The 27,274-nt window shown below is 41.8% G+C and overlaps 1 protein-coding gene across 5 annotated transcripts in view; it reads left to right on the forward strand.

The window, feature by feature from the left end:
- WDR89 (WD repeat domain 89) overlaps nt 1-27,274 on the forward strand; it is a 42,329-nt gene that overhangs the window by 13,506 nt on the left and 1,549 nt on the right. For 4 of the 5 annotated variants that reach the window (XM_068400035.1, XM_068400034.1, XM_068400036.1 and 1 more), the window contains exon 3: nt 2,388-6,550. In XM_068400035.1, the coding sequence (XP_068256136.1) occupies nt 2,419-3,588 (1,170 nt within the window). In that variant the 5' untranslated portion in view covers nt 2,388-2,418 and the 3' untranslated portion in view covers nt 3,589-6,550. Of the gene's footprint in view, nt 1-2,387; nt 6,551-27,274 lie in introns of those variants that run through there. The other variant, XR_011048125.1, reaches the window with a different exon arrangement.

Consider the following 27,274-nt stretch of genomic DNA (forward strand, 5'->3'; position numbering starts at 1 on the left):
TTTCTTAAAAAAGTTTACAGAGAGAACTCAATTTTTTTTAGTAACCATAGCACTACAGGGTAGCTGGTTTATGAAAACTCCTTTCTCTGCCTGCAAGCATGTGTTTTTGAAATGACATTTAAATAGAAGCTTCTATTGTAATTCTTCAGCAAATGGGATTAAGTAAAAGTTGTCCTTAATAGTAATATTAAAAGAATTTATTTTTAAATTTAAATTATTAATTTGTATATATAATATACAATATTATAGATATAATAGTTTTGTAAATTTTCTTCAAATTGTTCTGTCTCGACTTTGTAGTCTTTGAGGTACTTTAATTAGCATGGCAAAACTACTGTGTTACAGTACTATGTGGTGATTTTTCAAAAACAAAGTTCAACAAATCCAAATAAAATTGGGCCTTAGTTGTGCACGCAGCCAAAGAAGCGTGTTTGAGAACAGCCTGCTTTATGTAATAGTTCTAGTAAAAGCTTGTTCCATTTGAGGACATACCCAGAAGAGTAAGGAGTGAGCTCCGTGGGCAGGGTTGTACACAGGCTAATGCCAGAAAACATGTTGAACTTCTCTTCAGAGGGGAAAGGAGTTTCCACAGGATGTCTGCGTTTTATGGCAAAAATTACTTGTAGACGTGCTCTGAAAGGTTGCTTTGATGTAGAAGATTAACCTGAGGACCTCACTGTCAGGATATTACTGAGGCAAATAGCTTAGTGAGATTATTTGTGACTTGGGAATTAAGCTTTTTGAGTGTGCCTACTTAAGCTGTTTTTTAAGAATTTGCTCCTTTGTCACATGGCGTCATGACTATTTGTAGGTACCAAATAGGAGGAGGGAAAGTAAAACCCTGAAACGACAAACAACACCAAGAAGAAAAAAAAAAAGCAGAATTCAGTTTTCTCATAGCAACTTTTCCTTTGTGGCTGGTCTCTCATGGAACGTTAGAAGAATTACCCTAAAACAAGTAATACATGGCAACTTGCTCATTCCATCCCTAAAAATCCAGCCTGAAGAATCTGCAGAAAAATTTGTGATGGAACAGCTGGGAAGGCATGAGGATATTTTCTTGCATTCTGGGTCTGCCTGATTTTTAGTCCATTTCTGGTTGGATTTTTTTCAAAAAGGGTCCTTTCATGCATGTGGTAACTAGGATTGGGTGCTGGCCTAGTCCTTAAGGAAATAAGGAGATTCCTGAGTACTGCTTTACCCTTATTTGCATTACCTGAAATATCTGTACCAGTGAGAAGTCACTGGAGTGTTGAGCCCCTAGAACCTGCTGTCATTCCTTCAATGTTCATTTTTCTTAACACAGAGAAGTAGTCTGGGTGAACCTGTAGTTTTAACAGAAGTCGTTCATGTAGATGGTTATGCTTACTTAACATACCCTACCTACATCTTGCTTTTAAAAATGATTATAGTTTGTGAGCTCACTAAAACCATGTATTGTTTATGATGGCAAATCTCTCTTTTAAATGTTAATGCTTCAGTACATTTTTCTGACTCCGAATTGGTGAAAGGCTTTTTGTCCTTTGTGTTTAACTTCAGTTCTGCTTGGTAAAATTTGAATTTGTGTACATCACTGAACTAGTATGGGTTTCTGGGTGGGTTCAGTAGGGCCAGAGAAGAATTGTCTCTGAAGGGAAGATTTTTATCAGTTGCACTAAGACCCAGTGTTGTGTGGTTTATAGGAGGCTCAAAAAACATTTAGGTCCTTAGGAGAATTGATGAAAAAGGCAAAGGTGCTTAATTCCCGTGAATTCCACTGATGTCGTATAGCCTGTTTAGGTGGTCCGTGGTATGCTAATAGGTGTTTGTGTGTGTCACTGGGCACCTAAATACTTGGCAAATTTATCTCATCTGGCCATTTCTGGCCGTAGTTCTACATAATTTTGGTCTTGTTCTCTGCCTACCCTTTGCGTGTCCCCCAGCAGAAAAGTTTGCCTAAGAAGTCTTCTGCAGTTGTGCTGATGCAACTGTGGGCTGTGCCTGCTAGCAACTTTTTAGAACAAAAGTTATTCCTCCTCAGGTAGTGATGAAGACTTCATTTTCGTTCCACCTGTGGAGAACATCACTTTACTATTTACTTTATAAAAATAATAAAGCAAATTTAGCTACGTGACTTTCACAGGATTCACAGACAGACTGTTTAATCTTTTAAGGGGATTATATGATGTAGTGCTTACAGTCACAAGAGACTAAACTCCTTAACTCGGGGAGCCCTTTCCGGTTCTCTGTTTCTGTAAATGAAGTTGTAGTGGGCAGGACATCAGGATAATTGAATTCTGACTTCATGCATTATCTCTGTGCAAGATGCTTTTTCTTACATTTTTTAAAAGCTAGTATTGTTTAACAATGTTGCAATCAAACCTCACCTTGGATTTTATTTATTACAGGTTTCTGACAACGTTAGGAACAGCATTTGAGATGACTGCACTGGAGAAGATTGAGGAGCAGCTTGCTAGTCTGCGCATAGCGAAACGTTCTACGCTAAGTGAGGAACCTGCTTACTTACTGGATATAGACGTTTCCAAACCTGCTCAATCCGAAAGCAGTCGCTTTGTGGCAGTTTTGTGTTCTAATAAGTCAATCAGGGTATATAACAGGGAAACATTAAACTTCCTGCGGGAGTACAGTAGCCGTCCTGGGATACTTAATGGAGTCAGATTTGCACACGCATGTGACAGCGTAGTGTTTTCAGCATGCAGTGATGGTACAGTAAAATGTTGGGATATTCGTTCAGCAACCCAGAAAGCTGTGCAGGTGTTCAGTGGCTATCCTTCCAACGTTTTCATCAGTTTTGATATCAACTGCAGTGATCTCATAATTTGTGCCGGAACAGAAAAAGTTGAAAACGACACATTTCTGGTGTTTTGGGATGCGAGAGGCATTACAAACTGTGCCGGCACAACTAAAGAACCCTTGGGAGTCTATTCTGAAAGTCACAATGATGATATCACTAAAATTTGTTTTCATCCTGTCGAACCCAATTTGGTAGTTTCTGGGTCAACTGATGGGTTGGTTAATGTGTTCGACATTAACAAGGATTATGAAGATGATGCTTTGCTATCAACTTGCAATTCAGATTCATCAGTAAGTTTTATTGGCTGGTCTGGAAAAGGTTATAAACAGGTCTACTGCATGACACACGACGAGGGGTTTTGTTGGTGGGACATTGCTCAATTAGATACCGAAGAACCAATAACACTGTTGCATGTTCTGGATGTCAGAGAAGCAGTCTGCCTCGAAAACGACAGCTTACATTACCTGGTAGGTGGCTTGTACCACGAAAAAGCAGACAAACTCTTTCTTATTGGGGGAACGTCCACAGGAGACATTCACCTCATCAGCTGCGGCACTGATGGACTGGGCCTGGTGGGTACCCTTTGTGGAGGACACTCTGCCACCGTGCGCTCCTTCTGCTGGAACCTGAGAGATGAGTCTCTGTTGACGGGTGGAGAGGATGCTCAGCTGTTGCTATGGAAACCCAGAGCTGTGGAAAGGTCCCTCGCAAAGAAAGCATCTATGAAGATTCCTTCTTCCGTGCAGAAGAGAGTACGAGTTCACAACAGCTCCCTCAAAAGCAGGAAAAAGTAAAATTCTGAAAGTGGGAATCTCTGCTCTGTAGAGTTTTCCTGGTGTTTAACCTCTCATGCAATACTTGGCTGTGCTTTTTGGGGAGGTATTCTGTGGAAAGAGCAATGATGCTTGAATTCTACCTGGGAATGTATTTCAGTCATCAGATGAATGCCTTGCTTTGTTTTGGTTATTTTTTTAAAGTTGCTAATATTAATCAGAAAGAGTAAATGTTTATTCTCAAGTTCGTGAACAATAGATCTTAAATTATATTATATAAAAATGTTTCTGTGGTTGTTTAATGTCTCAGCCAACATTTTTAATGTGTAATATAGGCCTGTGGCTTGCATAATTTGTTACCTTCCCACTGAAATTGCCTGGCATGTTTTAAAAGCTTTTGTATTTCATGCTGTATTGTTCTTTTTTTTACAGAGAACTTAATGAAATCGCTCAATATATTAAAAGATTTTATGTCACATCTTAGTGCCTGAGGGAATTACTTCTTGATGAAACAGAAAGTAAGTCCTGTTTTGCACTGTCATGTCACTGGTTTATGACAAGCTTGTAAAGAAGCAGTTGATAGAGCCATATTTTTCATAGCAAAGATGTGAATGTATTCAACCAAACAGGAACACGATTCCAAGCAACTAATTTTTAAGTGTACGAGAACTGCTAAACTGGCGTTACTTAGGGCATATTTCCTGCATGAAATACCCAAGAATCTTGCAAGCGGCTTCATTCTCTCCTGGTAAGTGCATCTCGGGGGTGCATCTGGAAGACTGGGGAGATCTTCAGGGGGTTAAAGAAATTGATAGGTATAATTACGTCAGTGGTGCTTAAAATCCCAAATCCTGCCTTTGAAATAAGCTAGTATCACATGCTGAATGGAAACGTTACAAACCAAAGATGAACACTGCCTTCTGAGACTGTAGTTATGGAGTAACAGACCGATATGAGGAGACTAACAAAACCTGTTAGAGGTGAGTGCGTGTCCTTTGAGAAATGTTTCTCTCTGCAGAGAGTTTTTATGCTTAGACATCTCCCTAGGACAGCTTTGTTTTCGTATTCCATCAAATACCTGTTAAGTGGTGCAAAAATTGCCCTGTAGTTCTGAAACAGTGGAGTCTTTATGCTTATTCCGCTCCACTGGCAGACTGCAACCTGTGCATCTGGCTCTGCTCACACAATTACCTTCAGCCTTCTGAGGACCATTGCCGTCAAACGGGGGTTGGTAATTGTGCCGTAGTTAACATATGTGGACTACAACTGACAACAGCACAAGAGTATTTAAGAATTGCTGTGTTATAGAATAATTGGCAAAGGAATTAAGGGAGGTTGGTTTTATTTTTTTGCCTGAGGGTGGACAGGTAATTCTTTCAAAACAAGTTTTGAACGTCAAGTTTAGAGGATTAGCCTGGAGTTCAGAAACGGTTTCCGAGGTACAGAAGATACCTCTGGTATTTGGTTACAGCTGTGCTGAAGGTGTCTTAATCATCTCTGGGAACGAATCCTATTCAACCAGAAGTATCAAGTTTCCCCATGGTATGTTTTACAAACTGTTAATGTCCTTCAGCCACAACTACACATCCATAGTTGTTCTGGGTCTGCCTGTTGGTGATAATTCAGATGATTCAGTTGCTTTTGTTACTCCTGTTTTTTTAAAAGTGCAGCTTCAATTTAAAAATCACATTTCTCTCAACCTTTTTTTTTTTTAATTACTTGTGTTAAATTGAAGTTACACCCAACATCCTTATCTTTTGCTTTTCAAATTACTTTGTGCTATTTTGAGCCAACCTGGGCAGTGAGTGTCAGGGCTGTGACGCACCTGGGTCCTGTGCCCTTTCAAGATGTGTTCTCCCAGGTCACTAGTTGTTGCCTGTTTCTGTGGAATTCACGGTTTTGTAACTGAGGGGACCAAAAGCTTCAGACCCCTGTGAATTCACCGTAATGCCCTCATGGCCTGACTTGGAGGTGGGGAACTAAAGGATGGTTCTGAGACCTCTTTCATTGCAAGTATGATATATAACTTGCTTTTTAGGTGTTTACCTGCTCTTTTCCTGGGATCTTGACACAGTCACTGGAGTAAGGTCAGGGGCTCTGTCTAACACTTGATTTCTTGAAGACAGTTTTGTGTGCTACACACAGAAATGCACAGTGAGGGAGCTTTTGGTTGCCTCCGCTTGCTTTCAAGTGTCTGTTGAGCGAGGTTCTGATGTGTTCTGCCAACTGTCTCTGAATTAAAGCAGCAGAGATGGGAGTTCTGGTACTGCAGTGTTTGAAGTATTCAACCTGTGTCTGTTATCTTGTTTCTGAATGAGATTGATACGTAACAAGTTGATATCCAGCACACTTAAAGCCATGCTTTTCCCTGAAAAGTTGGTTTCTCCCTGTTACATACATAACTTAAATAGCAATGGAAGGGAAAACAAATATGTATGCATCTTAAATTCTGCAAAAGCACAGCAGCTGTCAGGAGACTGAGGCTTGTGTTGCATCTGAAAATACTTGATTATTATCTTTTTCTTTTCTGTTGACTTAATTTCAGGTAAATATCCTTAAAATAAACATAGATGGAAACCACGTTAATGAGTGATTAGCATTGCTTGCTTTTGTAAACTGCAAACGCTACTCCATAGACCACAGAGCACAGGCAGAATACGTATGTAATCATATCAATAATGATAGCCTTGAAATTAGGCAGGTTAACTTGTCTGACTGTATTTAATCTCTTAGGTTAGGTTCGATGTCTGTAAGCTGAGTTCAGCACTGTTAAGAAACATATTTGACCTTTATAAAACTTATGTCATTGCAGCTATGTGCAAGTAGCAGGCATTTGGGAATCGTCACTGTGTGAATTGTTTAACCCCAGGGGACGCTTTAATTCCGGAAGCAGTATCAGATTTTTTTCCAGTACATGAAAAGTAACAATCCAGACAGACTACCTAAGTGCAGGAAAGTTTCCGTCTTTATTCAGAGATGATAGTAAACCCGCTGTACAATATTTCTGAGCAGCAGGAGATTATCCTGCTGTGAAGACACGAAAATAAACATACTTATATTTGGTACATTCCTAGATTTCCCCTTTGTTTCTTTTTCTTTTCTCTGTTGGTAAAATCCAACACTTGCACGCTCGCCGTTGTTGTGTTCAAGGTGTGCTCCCGTTGAGTACGAGCTCGCTGCCTCTTCCTGAAGTACTGTTTTACTATTTCATCTTGTTCAAATTACAGAGGTATCACGATGACATCCCATAGTCGGGGGGTAATTTCAGCAATTATTTCAGTAGAGTGTAGGATTTTGCCCATGCTTTGGAATCGCGGTGGAAATTATTTGACAAATCTAAAGGCGTGAATTCATTTCTAGGTGGAATTCATTTCGCCAGTGGTCAGTCATAAGCTATTTTGTAGCCATATTGTACATGGCGTGTATCCAATGTGTTCAAACGGACATAACTGCATATCTACATTAAAATCTTAATTAGCAAAGATGCTGATACACCAAAACATTTTAAAGACAAAGTGCAAGCTTTATACAATGTTTTTGAATGACGGCTTTCTCTTGGCCGGTGATCCTACATAGCTTTGTAGCTCATACTATCATATGAAGCAATATATTCTGTCATGTGAAGTGCTGACTCGGAAATAGGCTTTTAGCGGTGTTAGAACCCAGGTGTCCACACACTCGTGTGCTGTGGTGAGGCTCCCTGTCTGTCGGGATGGAGCCCAGCCAGGGCGTTACGGGGGTTCCGTATGGATGGAGTTAATTGCAGTGTCAGTTACTCAGCAAAGCTTTTGTACACCTGAAAGAATTGACCCTTTTGGCCCACCTCATAAAGCCCATCTGCATTTCGCATGGTTAATTTGGAGTTACTTCTCTCCCCTTCGAAATGGTCTTTTGTTATTTGACTTCTTGGTCTTTTTTTGGGGGTAGTAGAGTTCTGTGTTAATATCTGCTTTTCTGTGGGGGGATGAGTCCTGTCCCTTTTCCCCATGAGCTCTCCTGTCCTGTGCGTAGGCTGCTGGGCCCTGCACTTCTTATTACACCAAGTGGGTGGTGGGAAGAAGAAAGGGAGGTTGGCCCCCGCCAGCCCTCTGACAGGGTGTCTGTCCAGGGAAGCACGTCAAAGCTCGTGTGGTTAGTAGGTCAAGAGAGGTTCTCCTCCCCCTCTACTCTGCCCTGGTGAGGCTGCATCGGGAATATTGTGTCCAGTTCTGGGCCCCTCAGTTCAAGAAGGACAGGGAACTGCTAGAGAGAGTCCAGCGCAGAGCCACGAAGATGATTAAGGGAGTGGAACATCTCCCTTATGAGGAGAGGCTGAGGGAGCTGGGTCTCTTTAGCTTGGAGAAGAGGAGACTGAGGGGTGACCTCATTAATGTTTATAAATATGTAAAGGGCAAGTGTCATGAGGATGGAGCCAGGCTCTTCTCAGTGACATCCATTGACAGGACAAGGGGCAACGGGTGCAAGCTGGAACACAGGACGTTCCACATAAATATGAGGAAAAACTTCTTTACAGTGAGGGTAACCGAACACTGGAACAGGCTGCCCAGAGAGGTTGTGGAGTCTCCTTCTCTGGAGACATTCAAAACCCGCCTGGACGCGTTCCTGTGTGATATGGTCTAGGTAATCCTGCTCCGGCAGGGGGATTGGACTAGATGATCTTTTGAGGTCCCTTCCAATCCCTGACATTCTGTGATTCTGTGACTAAGGAGTCGGACCCTTTACCTTTGAAATACATGTAATGGCCTGTTCTTGAGCTTGATAGAAGCAGGATAGGACCTTAAATAAATTATGCAAGACATAAACACCCTTCAAGCATGAAAACTAGTTCCTGTTTGTCTGTGAGATGAACGATTTGGCAGCGAAGCGTGCAAGAGCGGCAGAAGGTGTTTGCTGAGAGGGGCTGGGTGTTCTTAACTTTGGCTGGCAGTGAGGAGAGGCACTGGTCAGGCCAGTACTGCTGCCTCTGCCTGCAGGAACCAATGGATTTGGGGATTTCAGGTGCCATGGAAAAAAAGGAAGGCGAAAGTGAGTGCAGAGATGACAGCTAAAGGTAGCAAAACTCAGTCTGTGAACTTACAGCTATCTGTTAGGTGATGATACAGTGCTCTGTTCCTTGGTTCCTTATCAGAATTATTTGCAGATCACCTAACAGCCAATTGTGAGGATCATAGAGTCACAGTATAGTTTGAGTTGGAAGGGACCTTTAAAAAGATCCTCTAGTCCAACTGCCCTGCAGAGAGCAGGAACATCTTCAACTAGATCAGGTTGCTCAGAGCCCCATCCAACCTGACCTTGAATTTTGGTAACTTCGTGTTTTCTGTTTCCTTTTTCTATACCAGTTTGTAAACTGGCACAGGTATGTTGGCTAGTGGGAGTGGAATGGGGTTAACTTCAGTTACTGCTGCTGACCGCTTGGCCTCAGCTTGCTGTCGTGGTGTTCCGTCCTACTTGGATTTCAAGACATGCATTCCTTCAAGTCTCATGTCCTCATGCCTTTAGATACTTTGAAATCTGTATTTTGAAAGTATATCTGCTTTTCTGGAAACTGAATGACAAAATACTATTCTATATACTCCTGCTGCAATCTTGGCACCAATATTTTTATGGGAATATATTACATTTTCAATTCAATATCAATTTCAGTCTTATTCTCTCATGTTCTGAATAAAGATTCGATGCTGCTAAAATCCCCTAAAGGTGGTACTTGAGCAGCCTGTTGCCACAGGAACTCAGAACTGGCAATGAGAGATGCTGGGAGGAGTTCAAGAGGGTTCTCAGTGCTAATTTAAAATAATCATTTGGGGAAGTCTAATAAAAGTGGGGAAAAAAAAGAAGGTCCAAGGAACTCACAATACACAGCAGATCACCAAAGGACTGTGCACTCCAGACAGCATACTTGATATTATTAATACTGGCAAGTATATTAGACTAAAGCTGAAGCACAAATATGGACGTACAATTCACTTTTCTGGATGTTTTTATTACAGAAATTCTTAATTACTAATGGAGTTGAATACCTGTGAGTGCAATGGGTGCCAACACGAGCTACTGCAGATCCAGATTAAAAAATACTGAATATACACCTAGCGGGTAGAATAGCTGGAAGTGACTGAACTTTTACTGGGACTTCGGGAGGGTGCTGAAGAGCAATGCCTGTAAATCAAGTACAGTGGTTGTGATTTCTTTATTTCAGTATTGCAGATATATGAAGAATGAAGGCAGAAAGGTAAACCAAGGAGGTGTTTGTAAAACTGCCTTGATCTAATTATTCCTGCCAAAAATTATTCCATGCTCGTGGATGTAAAGTTTGCATTCAGAGTCTCGTGTCTCTTGTCATATCAGAAGCGAGGGAGGAAGAAGTACGGACCTGGACTGGAAGTTCTGGTTCTGCTGATGCTCTGTTAGCGGCTGCCCAGCTGCGCATCCCTCTGAAATATGTGCCTGTGTTTGAATCTGGTAACAATTTCAGATGTTTCTTGGGTATCTCTCAGCACCACAAAGCCTGCAATACTCACCAGAGCGCTGCAGGTGATACGAGTTGATATGTGAGCTGATCACCATGTCTTGAAAGAAATTGAGCCTGACACACTTGGATGATGGGAGCTCTTATACATGGAGATATCAAATGTTGCTTTAAAGTTCTTTTACTCGGACAACTAGAGAACGCATAGTGTAACATTTTCTAACAGTAATTTGGGGATCATTTGAAGAAGGAAGCCTCAAGACTTCACTATAACAATGACCTTGGTGAACTGTCTCAATTTAGGACTGAAAAATGAAGGATCTGGAGAAACAGGGGGATGTTCCTTGCTGAGGTACAGTGTTTTTTCAAAAGTTTGTGTAGCTGTAGATTTGCAGCAGGAACACTTAGAAATAGACTTGGATCGAATAAGCTGACATTTGTGCTTCACACCCCAAAAATCAAAGTCCAGCTGAGGCCAGTACTAGACAACCTCATGTTTATTAAAAAGGAATGAGCATTTTATAAAACAATCATGTTTTGCTAAATGAAGACATGTAATGATGCATGGGTCAGAGGGAATACCTCTAGACAGCAAAGCATTAGCAAGGTGGTCATAAAGATCTTGGGTAGTCCTCTATATGTGTATGGTATTAGAGCAACAAGAAGATTAAATGTTGGGATTAATTCTTGTAGTTGGGTTGAATTTATTGAGTCCTAACTGTTGCAAATAGTAGAAAGTATGAAGGCAATTAAGGAATGTAATAGGAGCACACAGGCATCCCACCACAGGACAAGGAATGAATGGTGGCATTTTGTTAAAACAGCTTGGCTAAAATAAGTCCAAATCCTTATTTATTTTTATTAGTGTTATTATTTTAACATTTCTGTTGTGGTTTATTGCCAGGATGCCTAGACAGTGAGTGAACTGTAACTCTGGGTTGTTAGGAGCTAGCTCGGTGACATGTGCAGTGAGGGCTTCGCTTCCCTTTGTGCATTCACCTGCCATCCAGGACACTCATGTTCCACAGTTTTCACCTTACTTTTGTTCCAGATGTTCTAAGCCTGCATGTTTATTGTATTTCATTTAAGAATTTGCTCCCATTTATTTTCTAAACTGTTAGAATGCTCCAAGACTGCATTAAAATGAGACATAACTGAAGTGTTTGTGGTTTCTTACAGGGGTGTGTAATGTATTAGACACATTTGCTGATTGCTAAATTTATTAATGTAAAGTTAGCACACAGAGAATTACCTATTTATGCACTAATATGGCAGTTTTAACTGTCCTGTCAATACTCCTTAAATACACCAAAAACAAGTCCTGAGACTTGATTATAGTTGACAGTTTCTGTAGGTGTGGGTGTTTTTAAAGAGTTTGGTTTATCAAACAGTTCCGAAAAGCTCCATAGTATCTTGTAAATGAAAAGCCAGTGTTTCCCAGATGGCTCTATAAATAAATCGGGTAGATTCAGAAATAAGTAAAGGTATTTCAAGAGCTCTGGGTGTGTTTTTGCACATAATGCTATGGTGAGCTAACAGAGGAAATGAACTTCCTTTTGTTTGCAAAATATAAAACCCCTCAAGTTCTTAACGTTTTTTCCACACTGCCGGGCGAGTTAAGCTACTATGCAGGTTCTTCTTGTCGATCACAGGTTTCCATGCGTGCCACGTTCATGAACCCTCCCACAAAACCTCAGTGAAGAAAGGCCACAGTTAGCTCTGGACAGCTCGTGCAGATGCAAACCAGAGCATTCTGCTGGGTCAGAATCCAAGGTGTGGGAGAAATATGAAGAGTGGTTAGTGCTGTGTTTGTGTCATCTTTCCTTTTGTTGTCCTGGTTTTTTAGAAATTGGTTTAACTTACTGTGCAATCCAGGGTCATCTTACTGCAAAAGAGAGAGTTAGCAAAGTTCCCTAACATCTCTGAGAACCTCCTGTATTTGTTCCCTGCCTTGCTCTTCTTGATAGCAATTTATTTCTGTTCTTTAGGCAAAGGTGAATTTGGCAGTTCCCAGGATGATTTCCAACTGCCTGGCTTGCCAGCACAACCACTGGGACAGCACCACAGGAACAGGAAACATACTGGTTTAAAATAAATGTTTTTAATCCCCAAACTGCAGGAATGTTACTGAGGGAGTGCTCTAAAAGCAGTGTTTTGCTTGCTGCCATTTCGGGCCATGTGGCTTCATGCAGCATCCTGAAAAAGGAGTGGGAAGTGCAGAGCGTTGCGCTCGCCTGCCTCGTTACCTGTCTGGATGTGCACAGGGGTCTCGTGTGTACACGCGCCTGCTGGAACGGTGGTCGAGGACTTGGTGTAACAGAACACGTGGAGGAGCTTGGAATATGATCAGCGATATTGGAAAGGTTTAAATATGATTGATATTAAAGCAACTGTGTAAGTGGAATAGTCTAAATACATACATGGAATAATAAACTATTGCTAATCTGGAAGAAAATGGTGCTCTGTCATTCAAAGATTATTTTTTCCCAGATTTTAGACAGCATTTGAGCTTCTTTTTTCCATATCTCCAGTCTGACTTCAATAAACCAGCTCATTTTTAAAGGCATGTTAGATAGTTATTCTCATGGAGTGAAATTCAAACTTCTAAACTTTAGAACCCAAGCAAAATTTAGGTTTCTAAAAGTGCAGCTTTTTTATATATATAAGATGCATTCTGTTCCGTCAAGATGGTTTCATTATTATACATCTCACGAGCAGAATGGTCTTGAAAACCATTATGTATATTCTATCAGCATGTAGAGAATGATACAAAATAGCATCTGTCTTTAGCTTCCCTAAGAAACTCTTCTTTGAGCGCCACTAACTAACTTCCAGCCTGTGCTCCTACCTGCTCGCTTTGTTCGCTGTGGCTGGAGGCACCAGCGGTGGCCAAGGCTTCCCTGAGCAGATGAACAGCTCTGTACATGCTGTACGTGGAGCTGTACAGATAAACAGTGACTTGTCCTGCCGGAGAGCTTATCGCTTCAGTGTGTCGAACAGAGAGTGGATGTTGTATTTTTCATTTTCCAGGCAGGGAAAGTAAGGCAAAAAGCTCCCCAGTTGCACGTAAGAAATCTGTGCCAGAAGCGGGTTGGAGCTGAGAACTCCTGCTTCTCTCCTGCAGCACACAAGGCTGCTGCTGCTTTGGCCTCTTTTGGAGTTTATCATGTTACCCGCAGAGATAATTTATTTTGTTAATTTAGTGCTTTGAAGCCCCTGTCGAAGTCTAGAACCCCAGAGGACAGAGAGAGATGGTCAAGGAGCATGCAGCCTATGTACCCCAGGGAATAAACCACACATGAACAGAAAAGGAAGGGTGAAGAGATGCGATAACACCAGCTAGCCAAGTCACGGTTGTAAAACCAGAAAAGCCTAACCTTTCCCCAGCCCCTGACTAATTTCTGTCGAACAAGGGGTCAACCTCAACATGAGGAAGAACTTCTTTACTGTAAGGGTTACAGAGCACTGGAACAGGCTCCCCAGAGAGGTTGTGGAGTCTCCTTTGGAGACTTTCAAGACCCGTCTGGATGTGTTCCTGTGTAACCTGCCCTAGATTGGTCCTGCTCTGGCAGGGGGGTTGGACTCGATGATCTCCAGAGGTCCCTTCCAACCCCTAACATTCTATGATTCTATGAATGTGTGTGTGGCTTTAAAGAATTCTTGAAAGAGAACAAAGTCATGGTTTTGTGGTTGCTTCCCAAGAGCCCCTGGGGAGAGTGAGGGGTGGCAGCAGGGGAGAAAGCAGGAAAAGGTTCATTTGAAAGTCAAAGAGGTGACTCCCACTAGATGTGTATCAGTGGGGCAGGAGTGAGACGGGTGTAACCCGTGGGGCTTGTCATGTGCTCCATCAAGGGTAAATTGCCAAACCGAGGGTTTCTGTAGAGATGGCAAGGGGACACTAAGGTCCCAGAGTCCTATTTTCCTGAAGCAGAAAGACTCGGAGAGATTGCATGGCTCCAAAACTTGCTGGAGATGTAGCAATGTCTCTGTTGGGAGTGAGGCTGCAGTACCGTGCTGCCGGCGACCGACGGATAACGATGGGCCTTCAAAGGACCCAGTGGGGACCGTCTGGGGAGAGAGGAGCAAAAGTCAAGATAAGTGAACAAGGCATCCCAGAGGAGCAGCAGCACAGTGGCAGCCGCTGTCGAAGGCAACAGGACCGAGGAGGAGGAAGCGGTGCTGTTTGGGAATCGGCTAAGATGCCACCCACGGTATTTTATGATGGTGCCCTGCAATGTGATCTCTGTTTACATTTTCATAGATCCATTTAGCAAATGCAGTGGTAGGATTCCTGCCAGCTCTGTTCAACCAACTTTGTTTCCCTTGCTAATGAGCGCTAGTGGAAGGCAAGCACGGACAAGCAACTGCTTGTGCCCGTCCGGCGGGCAGCTGTGCCTGGGTGATGGGGGAAAGCGGGGCTGAAGTTTGTGCTCAGCGCAGCTTCTCTCCCTGGGTAAGGATCGCTGCCAGGCTCTGCCCTCAGACCTCTTTACGCTTTGCACCTGCATGCACGTGTCATGTTACTGGAGTACAAACTGTCCCAGTGAAACACCGCAGAGCTCGGTCCTGCTTTCTCTCCCACCTCTGAGGCCACGTCGCAAACATCATTGAGTCGCCCATGTCGCACAGTTCAGTGACTTACAGTTGGGGAACCCTGAAGTGGGATCTGCTCGATTTAAACTCAAGGCAGCTCAAAGACAAGGCAGTGCTTGTGTGACTGCTACACAGCTTCGTTAGCTGGCAAAAAAATCTTAATTGCAGAGCACGGCTCAACAGCAAGTGGTTCAGGTTGAGTGCAAGAGGCAGAAACCTGTTCAGAGAGAGTCCGAGTGTTGGTAAGGAGAAAAGTCCAGGCTGTGATCCTCAGTAGCCCCGAGATGAAGTTGAATGGAGGCTCTTTACCATGGGTGAAGCTAAAGCAATCTTATTGGGTTTTTATTTGTGTGCTTGTGCCCTTAAAGACCCAGAGGGGAGAGCATTAACAGTGAGTCCGAGGCATGGATATGAAGGAGATGGTGTGAACTGAGACCGCGGAGCACACAGAGGCTGTCGCCTTCTGACCTCTATTGTAGTGACTTGATTTGCCTGCTGTGTTCCTGCGTGGATTTTATAAATTGCAGTAGCTCGTAATACCACACACACGTGGGATAACAGCACGAGGTGTGTGCAGGAAGCAGGGCTGTGCCTGGTTGCCACTGTAAGTTATGTAAGAAGAGATGATAAACCAAGTTTGTTTTATTTCACTTAAGTTTGATAAACCCATGGAGCTTCCTGCTGAGTCTGTTTGGTTACTAACAGTTTAGTATTGTATTTAATGCACTAAAGACACTGACAATCCCTTAAAATAATTCTTAGAAACCAGAGCAGGTCTTAAACAGCTGTGATCATTCATAGCCTCCATCACGAGAAGGTTGAAGATGTTTTTTTAGTACATATTTAGGCTTTCCCCATGGAAAATGCTTGGAAACATATGAAACAAACCCTAAAACCTTCTGAAAAATCTTAACTTGGAAGAAAAGTCACATATTGCCTCTGTCTCCCTTGTATTCTTAAATAACATATGGGAGAAAACCTCCTCACAACTGCAGACCTCACCTCTTGAGATGTTCTCAGGTAGAGTGAGGGCAGCTCTTGCCCTTCAGAAAATGGTACATTGGCAATTCCAAGGGCTTCAGTCACCATCATCAGTGCCAGCATTACACGGGGCAACTGCCCTGGCAGGAGACTCACCTGTGACAGAAGGTGCTGGTGGTGTTACTGTACCACTTGCCCCATGAACCTCCTCCAAAATGTGCTTACTGAAATGGATTTCCTTAGTCCTGGGATGTAGGAAATTAAATAATGAGTCTTTCCAGAAATAAAACAGGGTTGGTCAAGCTGGCAGCTCGCTCAGTGAGACACAAATGCTTTTGATTTAAAAAAAAATCAACACCCCAACACCAGCTTATTGTGAAAATGATACTCTCCTTTTGAGGGCACTTTTGGTATTCTGTAAGTGGGGTAGTGGTATCAGTGGCTGGATTTTACACTTACAGATGGACTACATAACACAAACTTACCTAATGTGTTAAGAATTTCCCAATTTCTTCCTGTCCTTAGTTAACTTAGCCTGACCCAGATCTAGCCTTAGCTCCATAAGACAACTTTTTTTTTGTGAATTTCAACATTGTCTGAATGTTTGGAGTAAAAATTTGTATTTCAATGTCACCCCTGATGTTTGTTTTACCCTTGTTTCATTCTTAGTGAAGTTTCTCATTTCTTGCTTTCTCCATGAGGAAACAAAGAGTAAGTGCCAATATCATTGCATACCTGCAAGTTGTAAATCCTTAGTTGGCTTGAAATGTGCACATAGCAACACAGCCTGCATTAGTAACATGGAAATATACACAACAGACTGAACTCCACAAATAATTGTCATTTCCCTCACTTATGGTGCTTTAACTCAAGTACCATATATAATGCAGCTTGTGTACCACTGAGATCTACTTACATATGAAAAACTTCCAGCGTTAAATGTATAAAAGTCAGACTTCAGGGATGTTTAAAATTTCTTTTGACACAGAGGCTGCTGTCAATACATTAGCATTAGTGGTAAAATTAATTAACAGCCAAGAATATAAGTATCTAATCCTGCCACACATCTGCAAGAGCTGCTGAATTCAGGTTTGCTGCGATGGCTACGCTAAGTGGGAATCCTAATCTTCCTTGCAGAGGTCATAATGTAGAGAAAAAACAAGCGATCCCCCGCCTCCCCTGCAGCATGGTGTGGTTTACATGTGTATATTATAGAAATCAATCTTTGTAAAATTTTTTTCTATATAACATTAAAATGAGAGGAAGTTTACAGCCTCTCTGAAGCGGAGGTGAGTGTGGGCTATCTGAAGATGGGGTGTCTGCCCTGTACTGAGGGGTGTGTGCTGCTTTGGGACCTTCGGTTCAAATACGATCCTCTAGAAAGGACAAGCCTGGCTCCACAGCCTCTCCACAGGACCCTGTAGCCCTTCACCTCTCCCGTGCTCTGGAGAAAACCACAGGAGAGAAGACAGAAGGTTGTGAAGAGGCTGCTTATCCCTACTTGAACAGCCTCTGAGTGCTGCAGAGTTTGCTCGTCAGTTAACGACTGCGTATAGGAGTAAAATTTGGTAATAACAGGCTTTTATTACAATAATCAACATATGGCAGGATGAATGCCTGGGAGCTGAAATTGGACATCACTCAAATTAGAAATAAGGTACATTATAATGACAGAGGTCAAAATTAACCATTTCAGCAACCTGCCTACACCTGTGCAAGGCCATGGCACTGCAAATGCCGAAATTAAGATTGGATTTTCTTTACAAGAAATGACAACTACACATTTACTACAGCATCATGTTTACACATTAATAAGTATTTTCTTTTTTTTCCCCTCAAGCTCATTTCATTGGAAAAATGCAGGAGAACGGATCTTTTAACTCTTTAGCCAGGAGTACTAACTTTCATTGAATTCTTCTCCATTCTCTTCCCCTCAGTTAAGAAATTGTCACTGTCGTTAATTCAGTTTAATAATTCTGTCAAAGGCATCATGCCCTCTACACTCCCATAAATTCTCAGTTTTCCTTAATTTGAAACACTACATGTTTGAATTTCCAATTCAACCACTTAAAAAGACGAAACCATCTCCCTTAAGCCACGTGTGCTAGCCTGACCTACAGCTGGCTCTGAAGTGACACTTGAGCCGTCAGCAACTCCCGATTGTTTCAGGACTGCGTGGATATGGTCCATGCTGCAGGTGCAGTTCTGTGAGCACAAAGACTTGTGCTTGCTTACTGTCTTTGTCTTAGTTCTTGAGTACTTTTCATAATAAAACTACAGACAGGAGCTCCTGTGCACAAAGGAAGGAGCCGAAGGAGCCAAAGGAGCAAGTAGCTTTTGCAACCACTTCCCTGTTCACTTGGTTGCCTTGATAGCAGCATGTCAGGAAAGCAGTGGAAGCTCTGAATGGATGTTGGAGGGATTTGATGAGTACCGAAAGAGCAGCTTGTGTAAACAGATAGTGGAACAATTACCAAAGCAATTGCTGAGGAAGATGCCGTAACTGTTAGTAAAGAATCTCCACATGTATGACAGTGTGACCCTAAGCTAGAAACCTCCCAGTTTCACCTTCCAGAGCAGAACCAGGTGCTTCACCTGGAAAAAGAAGATACGTTATTATTTAAGCAACTACTCCAGAGATACCTGAACACGACAGCCTCCTGCTGTTCACTGCCACGCTGGGAGAGGGTCAGCACTCACTGCGTTCGATAGGGAACTGAAGAAAAGGTAAAACACCTCAAGTTTGGCTTTCAGAAGATGTCTTGTGATGTGTTTTTTCCATTTGTTTAGCTCAGGTGTATCGTTTTCTTAACAATTTTCAGGAAAAGCTTGCAAAGCTGCAGCAACCTTGTGCATCCCGGGACATGGGAATGTCCAGAAGCTAGTAAAGGATGGTATAGGGGACAGTTCTTTGCTCCTTAGAATGATGCATAAATACAGTGAAGGTTTTTAACTCGCATTTATAACACAGATGAGAGCAGCAGGAACAAAGATATATTTAAATATATGCTTATCTATTTCTTAACTATATTTAAAAGGTGTTAAAGAACAACAAAGTTATGGGAGAAAATTATCCTGGGAAAGAAAGACAAAATAAATAAGCAACTCACAGGAAGAGGAGAACTATGAGATGAGAGAAACTGGCCTGCTAGATTGTGTATTGTGCAGTGCAGGCATTGAGCGGTGTGTTTTTACAGTCTAATACATTTATGTTTGACTATGATATTTTTGCCCCCACTTCCTCCTAAGTTAAGGACTGCAAATAAATAGTTCTGGCTAAGCTAAAAAGAGCGGAGAAATGGGTGGTATTTCTAGAGGAGAGGTATTTTTCACTTACTGGGAAGGTTTGGGAATTCAGCTCGCAACACTGTTGGCCCCAGTTCCTCTCTCTTGTTTATATTTTGAATTTTCAAGTCACATACTGAATTATGCCAAGTGACAGAAGGGAAAATGTCTGCGTGGAGCAGAGTCATGCTCCCACGGGGAATTGGCTTCCTTGGCATATCAGTGTTTTCAGGCACTAGTGACCCTCTGAGTGAGAAATGGCAGGAAGAATGATGAGCCAGATTTTCAGACAGGCACGCACAATTAAACACATTTGGATGTGCCTTATTTATGCTCGTAAGGAGTTATTTGTATTTCTCTCCTGAACAGTCTGAGCCTACTGTAACCTTAATAGCCACGCAGGTTGCTGCCCTCTTCAAGGGCTTGATTAGCTTGACTTTGCTTTCATCCTTTCTAGCAGCGATGTAGTCCCTGAGTGGGTAGAACAGATTTTGGCCAGCTGTAAGGCACACACAGTAGTTACAAGTTAAGGGGGGAAAAACATGAGCTAGATGTAGGTTATACATATAATGCAGGATCTGTGTATGAGTACGGAGCAAGAAGGCAAGAGGCTGAGTGTGTTTACGAAAGGCTTCTGGCAGCACGTGTTATTTAGGCTGTGATTACGATTAGCATTTTCATATGAAGCTTCTCTCCCACTTAAAATTTGCGAGGCTGTACCCATGGCCCATTGCTTCTTAATATAGCAAACATCAGCAGAAATTATATATGCTCTCATGACTTGGCTTACACTTGAATCCAGCTTTCTGGGCGAGGAATAACTGATTTTGATGCCTCATATGACCACTGATATAATTCGTAATGTTTTCAATCAAGCACACTTGTGCCAGAACCATAAGTTTTTATAAAGGTGGAAAAATTAGTCTGGTTTTGTAGTACACAGGTTTACACTATTGCCCAGCTTCCCAGAGGAGAAGGGAAGCTGCATAAACGTGTGTCTTACTGTAGTAGGCAAAATGGGTCACAGATGCTTTTGTTGAGTTTGAAAAACTCAGTGGAAGAGCTGAAGAGGCACAACTGTGGTAAAAATTTGCAAAAAAAAGGGCAAGAAGCAGATACAGCTTTGTGGTCCATAGTTTATTTAGAAATACTTGCAAGGGGGTCAGTACGAGCAGTCCTAAAGTCTTTCTTGTGAATTAAAGAACCAAAACAAGAACTGGAATATTGCAATTAGCAAAATATACTAAATTATTGGCAGAGTTCAATGAATGCAGGTAGTTCACCTGATTTCAGTGCCCATCTTTCTGTGGCCAGGATACATGATAAGATAAAGCAAATGGAAACTCCTCTCTGTATAATGGAAAATGATGATAGGTTGTTTTTTTCTGTAATATTGATTTTTCTGAGCACAACCTTTTGTAAAAAACCCATCAGCTCAAGAAACTCTGGCTGCATAGGCCCGTCAATGACACTTAGTCCCATTAGTGGGAAAATGGACATAACCACCTAGGGAGTCTCTCTTCACGGAAACAGAAGCAGCTGTTGGAAGACAGGCTGAAGAGAGTCTCATCTCTTACTCAAACGAATTAGAGATTTTGACCAACAGTGTCTTCTGTTTAACCACAGAAAAACTACTCCAAGGGGATGTTCCCCTTGTGGGAAATTATAAAAAAAAATCCTCATTGTGACCAGAACGCTGGTGAGAGACCTGTAAAATCTCTGGTTTCACAGTTCTTGCCTCCTGGGTCGCTCTGAAATGACCAAACAGTGAATTAAAGAGCAAGATGGCTAATGATAAAGTGATGAGTGCAATGGACATGGTACAAAATATTGCAAAATACAATGAAATTGGGCTTAACAATAGTTTGTTAAAAAAACATTAAATTGTAAAGGAAATTGGAAATGTAAATAACTTTGATTAAGGAAACAATAAAGACTTGATGAGTTTTGGAGTGTGACCAGTCTGCTGGATCCTTAATGAAAATATACATTCAAGAGGCACTGGGAGCTTTCTACATTGGTATGATGGAGGAAAATATCCCTTGATATATGCCTATTGTGTGTTAGGTTTTCATGAATCAATCAGAGAAGTTCTGGCTGATGAAGGTACACAAGGATAGCTAATGTTAACTAGGTTGCCCTCAGCCATTTTGGTAAATAGTATATATGGAGGAGAAACATCAGAAATTTCTTAATTCTTCGGAATTACTTCCTGAACAAATGGCATAATTTTTAGGGCCTCTGAATGCAACAGAACAGATGTGTAGCCCACTAAAGATGCTCCATGCAAAAAAGTTAGCACACAAGTTCTAGAAGAACACAAGGTGGTCTTTCAAAAGCCTTTTCCTTTGATGCTTAATACTCTAACATGCAATGGAAAGTGGGCACAAGTAGGTAAGATCAAGCCTGTTATTCAGTGGAGAAAAGTTTTGAACAAGAAACGATGAATCCCACCCCCAAATTGCCTTTCCCTCAGGACAAAACATCCTCAACATTGTTTTTAAGACTTAATAGAGACTACGTGCCTGGACTTGCAGCCAAAGTAGCTCCCTTGTTGCTTTTTTTTTTTTTTAAGGAAAAAATTGAGATGGGAATGAACACACACACACACACACCCCCTCTGCATACCCACACGCATGCACACACGCAGGGTCAAGTGTCAAGCTGGCATTGCTGCTAATTCACTATTGAAGCACCCTTGATTCCAGAGATGGGGTTAAGCACGGACAACATCAGTGTACTGCTGCTGCAGGGAGATCAGGCTAAGACATAATGCCTGTGGCATATGTCTCCTGAATGTTAGCTGAGGTAGAGAAAATGTGCACCATCTCCTGCAGATTGTGCCAGTATCCTGAGCAGGCACTGTCTCTGAGCATTAAGGTGAAAACCAGTCATTCTAAGAAATACCATCTATCTCCAAAAAATACTTACTCTCAGGGAAAAAAATAAACACACAAAGATTCTAACAAAAACAGAGTATTGCACAAAGGACCTTTAGGCTTGATGATCAAGGACCTACATGTGGAAGCTGTTATCAGTCCTCCTGCAACTTTGGATGGATCAGCAATGTAAGGTATGCCCCACTGTACATCCATTCCTAAAAGCAAGAGGGTCTGAGCTATGAAGAGTCACCATGTAGGACTGATTTGGGCTAAACTGCTTTGTAGCTAAATCAATGTTCCCACCTGCAAGAAGTATACTGGGCTTGGATTTCAGAAATAAGTCTGTTGCATGGGAAATGTGAGCCATCTTATCCAGCACAGTTTGTAAAAGCAGCAGCCATCTGTTGGGGTTTATAGAAGGCTGAGAAACACAGGATGTTTACTTTTATTCAGATGTGCAGTGGATGTGCCTTGTATGAGCAGACTTGTTACAATACTAATAAAACAACTGGGACATTAAGCTCAAGAGAAAAGCTTGTCCTATGTAGTAAAATTGAACTTGAGCGAGACAGAAAGCATTACAAATATACGTGCACACACACACATATACATAATAATTTAAGTAAAGGTCAGCAGAAAACAGGCCAGACAGAAATTCGGAACAAATACGATGTTAACTTGGAGACTAAATTGCCTGCTTTCCGAGGTGCTTTATGGAACCTACTCCCAAAAGAAATAATCTACAAAAGGTAAAAAGATCAGGAAGGGTGCAATTTCAAAATAAACCTACACAGGAAAATTACGAGCTGAGATTAATTTAGATAAACTCTCTAAAAGGGGATTTGGCATTACTGACAAAACTGAAACGTGGGTGCGTACAGCGTGAATCCAAGACCTCTGAAGATGAGACAGAGGCATTCCCTTCTCATTGACAGTGATCACCAAGACACCTGAGAGGGAACTGGGCTCAGGTGTCTTCAACTACAGGAAAACGTCATCCATAATGTGAATAACTTCACGCTGCTGTGAATGCTAACCACCAAGGGGGAAAAGGGCCCGTGAGAGTTCAGAGGACGCAAGCAGAATTCTGCAAATGCTGAGAGAATGAATCCAAGAAGTAACCAAAGATGCAGATAGAGACGCTGGCAAACAGCGTTAGCAACAGCTAAGGTTGTTTTTGCCAAGAAAAAAGTACAGTAAATCAAATAAAATTAAACATGTGGCAGCAATAGGTGCCCTACTTCTTTCTGCAAATGTCTTTTACCACTCTTTTTCCCCAGGAGGTAATGAGTATTTTTGTAAATCTCAGTTGAAAGCAGACTACCTTACTTACATTTGTGTCTAATGACTTGAATAAGCAGGTAACATTTCAGATGGCGAATATTTTTGCAACTAAAATAAAGAATTCTGCATACATGGCATTCTGGTTGAAACCTTGTGCAGATGATCCCCAGCAGGACCAACACTAGATGGTAATTTTCTTGAAGAAACAATTTGAATGGGATGATAGGCAACGGTACCGTACGCTTTGGCGTGCGTATTTGTCATAATTCTGCCAGTTTGTTAAAAGCAAAGCAGTGAGTTGTAGTGGGGAACAGGAGGCAAGTTAAATTGCTTACATATATGTACCAGAACAGTTTGCTAAGTGCAATGCTACCAGGAATGATGAAAAAATCTCTAAAGCATATTCCCTGTTGTGTATTAGAATGGTAGTGTGTAACTTCCTAGAACATCCCAAGTAAAAATAGCTGGGTCACATTGGGAAAAGGCCTGAGGTGGGTTTCAGTGGGTGTGGAATTACATTTGATGTGATCAGAGCAGTTTGGATGTCAATGAATGAAATTCTGGATCAAAAATAGTTTGGAAGAAAGTTTGATAACTCAGAAAGTATGTTTTATGTAAAAGACTGAGAAAATTTATTTTTATATTTTCCAGGATGTGGCTTATGTAATATTTTAAGATCCTAAATGAAGCTGCAGTGAGATTTCAAGAAAGGAACCTAAGATCAGAATATGAATTTGACCTAGGTATGAATCAGTGAAAGGAAAAAAATCACATTTTAAAGTCGTACTCAAGCAGGCATTGAACAGCGTTGCCCAGAAGTATCTCACACTGAAGCTACGAGATGGTGACAAAATTTCCAGAACTAAGCTCTACAAAGATTATAGGACTAAAAAAATTGTCTCAACAGCCCGTCATTCAAACCCAGTAACTGCAAGACACTGCAATTATTCTAAAACAAACTTGCAGGGAAGAGCTTTTTTGCAGTGCTCTCGTTAGCCATTTGTGTACTAAAGCTCTCAATATTAGAATTTCATTGTCTAGAGTATTTTTGATGGACTTCAACACATGAAGTACAGATGCACACCCACAGAATTGCAGTTAGAGATGAATCTGCTCAGAGGTAGGAGCTCACCTAGAAAGACACATATTAGAACTAAACATGACTCAGAAGCGCACAATTCCGTTAAGTGTTTATTTATTCAAGACAAGCAAACATTCTATCTGATCTGATTATTTTTTATGTGTATTTGAGCTGAAATAGCTCAAGTGGGAGCCACAATTTCTTTGAATATACTAAATATAGCTTCAGATGAATTTTCCAGAGGTGTCTGCTGGTGCCGCTTGGTGCCTTAGCAAATCATGGTTTTAACTCCTCCTTGCATCCTCTTAAAAAGGAAAATCTCAACTCTATTTTTTGATCATCTCTCATTCAAGTCTTGGCTGTTGATTCTTGCTATAAATTCTTCCGGGACCCACCTGACACAGGATAATGTTGAAAATTCTCTAAGTGTGGGGACTGGATAGCATGTCAAAGCCACTCGATAATGATAATATGCCAAATCTTATCATAACACATCGCAGATTTTACATTGGCTCAAATTCTTTTATATTTACTGACTTATCTTACCCTAAATCTGGTGTCTAGACTTCTCTATAGAACAGATTTTTAAAGTTGATAGTGGTGCATTTTTATTTAGTGACAAATAAGCTTCTAAGCTCATTAATGTGTTGTATATGTAATGTATGTTACAATTATGGTAACCTGTTAAATTGCAAGGACAATTTAATCTCCTTGGTGTCCTTGGGCATCCGGTTTCTGAAATTTTGTTTTATTTGAACCTGTTCATACCTTTTGCCTCTACAACAGGTTGTGAAAGCTTGTAATATTCCATCTTGTCAGATAACACAAGAACAAATAATACAAAGCAGTTTTGAAAAAGAAGTCACTCGTTCATCCATCTCCATTCCATCAAAGATCTTGACAGACCTCTATCAAATTCAGCCTGAAGTTTTTTTCTTCTAAGCTCAAGATCCCCAGTGTATTAATCCTCTCCTTGTGCAGGAATTGTACCAAGCCATCTTATTTCTTGGCTTTCTCTATAGTCTGTTTTCTAAATACAGGCTACACCGAATTACACAGAGTTACAGATAAGGAAGGATGCATGATGGATTTGTACAATGGCATAATGATGTTTCCTGTTTTATTTGCTATTCATTTCCTAACATTAGCATTCTAGTCTTTGTCATCAAGTACTGGGGAGGCTTTAATGCCATTCCTTCTCAGTGTTTCCTAAAAATCAGTTCTATCGATGTGCTTCTTTAAAGCGAGACATTCTCATCTCTTCAACTAAGTTTTTAAACTTTCAGCACTTGAACAGAAGAACACCATTTTTGTTCTTGTTCCAGTTATCTATTTTTGTGTGGTCTGCTTAGTCACGAGGTTGTTTAGGTGGTTCTTTGCTATTTTCTGTCTAAATCTAATCAATTTCTGTCTTTTTCTAGGATTTATAGCTTTTGGATTTCAACTCCAATTCCTGTCTCATGTGAAGTCCTTACTAGTCATTTGTAGGGTATCTGTAATTCCTGTACAGGGTCATGAAAGAACTACAAGCCTCCTTGTTCACATCGTTTTCTCAGTGGCAAAATTCTCCTATTTATTTGTTTAACCCAGACAGTGAATCTGGGTAGACTTTAGAAAATGCTCTTAGAACCTTTCTTTTCCTGTCCTTCCTATTTCAGCAGTATTCATACAGATTCCTTTCCAGTGCTTCCCTACAGTAACGTCTCTACTGCTGTATCTGCCAGCCAGGGAGCAGCCAGCAGCGCTGACTGGCTTGCACCCGTACTGCTTCTGGCTAACCCCGCTTACAGTGGATGTAGAGGGGACCACTTTGTGGTGCTGAAAGCGAGGGCACTCCTGCTCATGCAGCAGACTCCAAGGAGGATTGTGTTTAGACCTGTGACTAACACTCAGCCACTTCTTCCCAAGTAGCTTCGCTCCCAGCATCTCTTTAACAAGTTGTTCAAAAGCTCTGTGGAAGTGCCCTCGGCACTTGTACAGCCCTTCCTCTGCCCAGCTGCGTACCGCGAGCTCTGGAACCCATTAGAACTTATATTTTAAAATTTAAGTGCTGTAAGACTCCCTCTGATGTTAAGCATTCCCTACAATGCTGAGCTGAGCTACAGACTGCAGAACACCTTAATTTGCCGTAATTTGAAAACTTTAAAAAGTATCTAATAGGTTAAAGCTGTACCATGAGATAAAGAAGATAAAGCACGTTTAAAAAATACAACACGAATACTTGCTTGTTCTCTCTTATAACAAAGAAAGAGAACAAGATATCTCTGTCTCAGCCTACTCCGTCCTCAGGGTCTCTGTACTTGGGGGAAATCTCAAATGTTTTATCACTGCTGTAACTATGAGAGGTGCCTCAAGCTTGGGAGGGAGCTGGCAGGTACTTCACTGGAGATGTGGGAAGTGCTATGAGAGCAGCAGTTCATACACTTAAAGCACTGCTGGACACCTTAACCACACACAGGTATTTTATTCATTTTGTTTGTTCGTTTTGGGGTGTGATGATGTAGGAAGCTGGGCCACAGCAGAGGGTGCTCATCTGAAGAGGATGGCTTTATACTGGGAGATCGTAACAGCGTATGCATTGGCTTACAGCGCATTAAGTGCAGAGATAACCGAACTAGGAGACTTGATCACAAAGCGAAGAAACAGAAGCAGACCTCATTTCACCTGGGATTCAAACCCCAGCAGCACAGGGGACCACGCAGCACACGGGCAGGCGCTCTGTTTGCAGGCGCCAGCGGCAGCCCCCTGGGCGCTGCCCCGCAAGAGACTGCGGGGGGGGGGGCACTGGAACCTCCAGAGGCAGTTAGGGAGTGACCGTTGGAGGGAGGAGATTGCCTGAGGAACACACCGCAAAGCCCCAGGAAGGCAGAGGTAAACAGGCAGCGAAGGAAAGCTAACAAAAAATTCAGAAAACTAGGCTGAAAGGAGCGTCCGGGGCCTGAGGGCGAGTTAAGGCGCTGTGGGAGGGGAACAAAATAAGAACAAAAAAGTGAATTGGGGAGTAAGTGAAAGCAGCGTTGTGCTAGGAGGAGGCAGCTAGCCAGCTGCAGAGGCAAGCTCCTACTTATCTTGCCGTGTTGACTACAGAAACAGACTTCAAATGATGCAGTGTCTATAAACAGAGAGGAAGAATTAGTT

Source organism: Nyctibius grandis, chromosome 4 (genome assembly GCF_013368605.1).
Source record: "Nyctibius grandis isolate bNycGra1 chromosome 4, bNycGra1.pri, whole genome shotgun sequence".
NCBI lineage: Eukaryota > Metazoa > Chordata > Aves > Nyctibiiformes > Nyctibiidae > Nyctibius > Nyctibius grandis.